At 39.3% G+C, this 6,009-nt stretch overlaps 1 protein-coding gene across 1 annotated transcript; it reads right to left on the reverse strand.

Annotated features, from left to right (window-relative positions):
- Positions 1–1,687: 1,687 nt before the first annotated feature.
- crhbp (corticotropin releasing hormone binding protein) lies at positions 1,688–5,779 on the reverse strand. The gene is made up of 7 exons (XM_079587279.1): positions 5,478–5,779; positions 4,711–4,804; positions 4,318–4,475; positions 3,223–3,433; positions 2,897–3,039; positions 2,672–2,789; positions 1,688–2,576 (listed from the first exon to the last, which is right to left on the reverse strand). The coding sequence occupies exons 1-7, from the start codon at positions 5,562–5,564 to the stop codon at positions 2,422–2,424; spliced, it is 966 nt and encodes a 321-aa protein (XP_079443405.1). The 5' UTR covers positions 5,565–5,779; the 3' UTR covers positions 1,688–2,421.
- Between the last annotated feature and the right edge of the window lie 230 nt (positions 5,780–6,009).

Consider the following 6,009-nt stretch of genomic DNA (forward strand, 5'->3'; position numbering starts at 1 on the left):
CATGTGCGACCTTTGTGTACAAAAGATGCATGGTTACAAAAATCAGGCAGAGCGCATATTATTTCGGTGGCGTCACCCACATACTCTGACTCTCAGCAGTATACTTCGGGATTTCCTCTTTTTTTCTTGTTGAATACTGTAGGATCACAGTCTATATAGTTCGTATTGGCTGCCCACCATGTTGCAGTGCATTATGGGTAGGCTACTTCTTTTCTCTCACCTTCTGTCAGGAGTGCAGCACAATGTTTTAGGTTGTGCCCTATACGGAAACTGCTGAAAATAAGACTGAGATAGGAGTGTGCAGTTTTCAATTTTGTGTGAATGTTGCATTCATTCATATTGTGTGTGTGTGCGTGCGTGCGTGCGTGCGTGTGCGAGTTGTGTGTGTGCGCGCGCGCGCGTGTGCCTAAGGCCCTGTTTACATCTGATATTATGGTGAGTTTTGGTCGATCGGATCACAAGTGGATGAGGGAGACATATACTCGTTTAAACCTGCATGGTGTTTCAATCCGTCTCTTTTGTCCACTTTCTACTACTTCTGTCCTGATTTCTTCGTGGGGAGGGTCTATGGGATGGTAAATGTATGCGTTTTTACATATTTACATATGAACAGATGAACGGAGATGAACAAATGGAAAAACATAAGGAGAGCATCAGCTTTCGTTTCTGCTCTGATAGCCGCAACCAGTGTTAGACATCAGGAATGCTAAGAGAAGATTGTGCTTAGTACGTTTTTCATATTCAAAACAAACTTGGGTCTTCAGCCGACAAAGTTTAAATCTCTTCTGGCTTCCCATAATGCTTACGCATTAGGTCAGTAGGCGGAGAGTAAGCGGTCTTTTGTGGCTGTTCAAACGCTTTCAAACCACATGAGCGTTTACACTACGAAAGCAATGCGTATTTCGACTACCTCATGGAAGTAGTCGAAAGGGGAGAAGCTCAAAACGTTTTAGACCCCCGTTTAGCATCGTCCAACCAAAACGTATCTTCATACTAGGTTTAAACAGGGCCTATGGCTGGTTTTAGAGGGATTTTGGCCACTTCTTTAGATGGTCAGACTGGAAACCAGCTGACCAACCAGCTAAAACCAGCTGAACACCAGCTTGAGACCAGCTAAAACCAGCTGAACACCAGCTTGAGACCAGCTTAGGCTATTTTTTTAAGGGTTTTTTTTAAAGTTTTTTTTTAGCAGGGATAGTTTATATAATTGCACCTAAATCCTATTTTTAAATATTTAATTATAACTTTGGGTGAGCTATTTCTTTAAGTACCACCACTTCTTTTAGTCTGCGTCATGTTGGGGGACAGTCTAGATGTTGAGGAGACCTTGAAGACGCCTGGCGCATATACAAGAAAGACGTGTCCTCCATCATAGGACAGATTTGACAGGATAAGGCGAAGCTGAACTCCTCTGCAGTCGTGATGTGAGCAGTTTGTCAGCGATAATGACGAGCATCCGCAGTACAAGAGTGTGACGGTAAAGCATTAAACGATCTGTTGATTTAACAGTAGTGATTAATTGCAGTCTATTGAATTCAGGGCAGCAATTTTCATGAAGAGGCCCAACTGACTTGAGCTCATTAGAAGGTTAGTCGTGTATCTTGTCTTAGTTTAGATGAGTTTTAGGTGTGATTACATTTTTTGATAAAACGGCTTAATAACAGAGACATTCACATGATGTATCATAGAGTGATTTGACATTTTACTTTGCGTTCATAAATCAGCATTGATATTCTGAAGCAATCATCGCTTTTAGCACACGATGACCGCTGACATTGGGTAACAAATATTACACACTGAGATAATTAGATGCTGCTGAATTTCACTGTTTTATGGCACTTTAAAAAAAATCAGATAGCATTGCAAATACATTAAATATAAAGCGAAAGCAATGTGTTTATATTCACCTTTTGCAGAGTATGTTCTGTCTTAATGGCAGGTCATCAAGTAGGTTGTGACATAACTAGTTCAGATAGTTTGCTTCACTTTACAAAATGAGTAATTGTGAGTGTTTTCTAGTGTAAAATTAGAAATTACTGTAACCAGAGTTTGCTTTGCTCATGTCGACTGATTTTATTACAAAAGTTCTTTAATACAGATCAATAAATAAAGACAATTACATTTTTCGTACATACTGTATTTTAATACTTGTGCAGTACTGCTCGCTAGATTCCAGTGTTTATTTGGGCACTTCAAAATGAAACATGCTGAACAAAACAGTGATGTGCACCAACACAAGTACATCTTTTATTTAACACCAGCCACAGATCTTACAAGTTCATCATATTAAAAAGAACAGAAGAGTCGAATGAAAAGATGAGGCAAAAAATAAATAATTTTTTAATAAGGAAAATATACAATAAGGGCTCAAACTCAAGTTAGTTTGGCAAGAGCAGTGGACAGAGAGAGAGAGAGAGAGTCTTATGCTCTTAAACACACGTCTTCAACGCTGTTGCCCTTCATCTGCTGAAGCTCGTGGTGGCCCAGTAGCCGATATTGGAAACTAACTCGATTTACAAACTTCCCGCTCGACACCATCCTGACCACAGTGTTATCGCAGCCGACCTTCATTTGAGCTGAAGAGAGATAAGGACGGGGTTATGAGATTCTTTGCGCTCTAAATTGCACAGCACGATTGCTGATGCACACGAGATAAAGAGAGAATTCTCACCTGGTCCATTAAAGGAGTAGCAGAGATCTGCCATAGGGAACATCTTGGAAGTGTCCATGCCGTTTCCACCCAGAAGCTCGACAAAGTCTCCAGAACCAGCACAGCCGAGAATGGACCGCTACATAGATAAACCAGAGGTCTCAAACTTTTTTCTAATTGTTGAAATGAAGACACTGGTTTGTGTAAATGCTGTGTTTCTTGACCAGAAATCAGCTGTTTGCTCACCTTGAGATCGTTGTGTTGGCCGAGACTGAGCTCTCCAATCTGGATCTCCACTGGATAGATAATGGAGAAACTGCAGTTCCTGTGCTGCTGTGGAATGACCATGGTGAAACTGCCCTCTGGGGTCTGAGAGACAACATTACAAGCTACAAAAAGAGAGAAAGAGAGAGAGACAGATGGTTAACCATCAATATCTTACATGTTAAGCTTTGAGCAGGGCTTCTGCATTAGCCGTATTGCACCTTTGAAGTTTTTCAAGTACATTATTACTGCAAAATGCCACTTTTAAAAATATATATATGTGTGTATTTATGTGCATGTGCACTTACGGAACGGGTTGATGAGCTTGCGGAATGTTACTGTGAAGCTGCTTCCTGATTGGTGGAGTCTGAAGAACAGCATGGCGACATTCTGAGACGACCGTGTGATTGGTCGAGACACTCCGGTTTCGCAGTAATCAGAATAACGCTCGTACAGAGGGAGAGGATGGTCCTGTGAGCTGGGAAACTTCTCGCCCTTCATAACCCAGCCATCAAATACCTTCAAGATAAAAAAAAAGTTTGTATTAACAGGATTCTGTTCGTCTCATCTACTGCATTCAGTGCACTGTAAAAACATATTCAGCAAAGCTAATAATTATCGGAGCACATTTGACAAGAAAATACAATTGTAGTCTTTCTACTTCAAAATAATGACAATTTCTTTGTAATAATATGTTACATTTACTAGCATGAATTTTCTGAGTGAAAATTGTAAATCCTACACGATTTTCCCCCAGTTTTTTTCTGTTCAAGTTAACTGTGTTGAACTCATTTTAGTTTAGGTCAGGGAAAGTTTACATAATAATCTCAAGTTCAACCCGACTGCAATTGTTTCAGGTCAGTTGAGTGATAATAAATTATAATACATTTCCACTCATTTTATCTCCATTTCATTGAACAGGAATTAATTCAGTGCATTATCTTTAACAATATCCCATTTGGGGTTTTCAGTCCTATTAAACTGCATTTAATTGGCATAAACCTTGCTCAGTCTATGAAAGCTGAACTTGTTTTGCTGTTCTCAGAATCTATGATGCAATTAGTTGGGAATTACTTATGCAGTGCAGTTTTGCTCAATTGGATTTTTAATGATATTTAAAAATACATTTAGTAGAATGTAATCAAGGTTGTTGGTGTACGGTTTGGCTTAAAATGACATCACGTGTGATCTTTTGGCGCCCTGACTTAACCTGGCTTATAGTGTACGATTCACAGCTTAAACACTGTACAGACATACACACACACACGCTGTTCTGTATAACAAAGTACCGGTAAGTGTCTGCACTACTATTACATTTCCTTTTGTGATCAAGACTACAAAACAACATGGATGTAAGTTGTTGTGGGTGATGAATTGTGTGTGTGCATGTGTGAACACTTCACCTTTATGAAATCTCCTCCTCTGCAGTCGACGTTGACCGAATCATACTCAATGCTAATGATGTCACTAGGCTCGCCAATGAAAAACACAGCGCAGTTTAACTGTGGACGTTCTGCTGTAAATGTAAACTGGCCCTCTATGGCCACCATATCCAGACATCCTGAGAGACAAGGAGCAAGATAAAGATAAGAAAATGTTAAAGGACTGTACCATATGAAAATATAATACATAGTATTTGTGATGAATAACCACTCTTTAAATATTAAGGAATGCCATAATGAATGCTAGCATATCAATTCAGCAGTTGAAAATGTATTTATTAAAACAAATATGAAGTCAAGATCATGAGACGTGTGTTTTTTTGGCAAATGAAATCCCAGAGGTTTGTCACTCACTCAGCGCTCTGCGGTACACAAACTCCTCTGGTAACTCTCGCTTTAGTTCAGAGCTCAGCAAAGATAATAATCCTTCTGGGCTGATCTCGTTTTCCTGATAAAACAACAAGAAACAGGACATGGTAAAAAAAAAAGCAATATTAACACATTAGGATTGCATTTCAATCAGATGTGCTCAAGGCAACAACAATTTTAGGATTTTACCAAAAGGGTTGGAAAGAGCTTGGAAGTTTCATAAAAGGCTCTGCACATTATAAAAATAGAATAATATACATATATATATATTTAATGCCAAAGCATATGTGTACTGTAGAAAAGGTCACTTGCATGTGAGGATCTATTTCTGCTTGATCCGACCCTTAAAATGACTTTCACTGGTGTCACCCAATGTAATCAGCTTGTATTTAAACAATATTTTTGCATTATATCAAACCTCTCAATTTAGATGTTACCACATTAAAGAAATGTTTTGTTCCCTGACACAAATATTGTACAGTGCATAAAGGCTACTCACAATTAATGGAATATTTAAAATTGTACATACACATCTTTATTTACAAATATTACATTATATCTTAGCCCATATCCTATTATTATAATATACACACGTTATAATAAATGTTGAAGGCCAAAGTAGCCTGCAAATAATAAACACACATATTGAGTTCACCGTACAGGATATACTACACATGAAAAGTTGTAGAAAGCTACTCTAATGATCGTGTCTGTGTGTGTGTGAGAGAGGTGAGCAGGTGTCAATATCTCACCTGTATGTCCAGAAAGCGCGCGTGTCCCCGGAGAGCCGTGACGCTCAACAGGAGGAAACACAGCTGTGCGCGCGAAGTGCCCGACATCTCCGTGCCGTCTGTCCGCGTGGATTTCAGCAAAAAGAGAACAATTCCGAGAGCTCCCGAGCAGACTGCTCCTTTTATACCCCCTCACATAAATAGACGAGGGGGGGCTGCCTGTATGGATCAATTGATGTGAGTCCGCGAGCTCGAGTGAGTGTGTGTGTGTGTGTGTGTGTGTGAGTGAGTGAGTGAGTGAGTGAGGAAGAGAGAGAGAGCATGACAGACGCCTAGTGTTTATACTAGTTTTCCCTGTACTAATTGAATAGACTAGTACAAAGACTTAAGAAACTATTTTTGTAGGCATACTAATAAAATGCACAAACAACTATAAAGGCACTCACACTAGTAAAATAACGACAGTAGTAGGCTAAGAAATGTAAAAATTGTGCTTTCCACATTTCCTCTAATAAGTAGGCTACTAATATACAGAATATGCTGTGATTATTAA

Source organism: Phoxinus phoxinus, assembly GCF_949152265.1.
Source record: "Phoxinus phoxinus genome assembly, chromosome: 17".
In the NCBI taxonomy this organism is placed as follows: domain Eukaryota; kingdom Metazoa; phylum Chordata; class Actinopteri; order Cypriniformes; family Leuciscidae; genus Phoxinus; species Phoxinus phoxinus.

Excerpts from the sequence above, each read along its gene's own strand:
- crhbp (XM_079587279.1), bottom strand. The coding sequence starts at position 5,564 with ATGTCGGGCACTTCGCGCGCACAGCTGTGTTTCCTCCTGTTGAGCGTC. Across the intron at positions 4,476-4,710 it reads TGTGTACCGCAGAGCGCTGA|GATGTCTGGATATGGTGGCC; the intron begins GTGAGTGACAAA and ends CTTGTCTCTCAG. Across the intron at positions 3,040-3,222 it reads CAAGCTCATCAACCCGTTCC|CTTGTAATGTTGTCTCTCAG; the intron begins GTAAGTGCACAT and ends CTCTTTTTGTAG.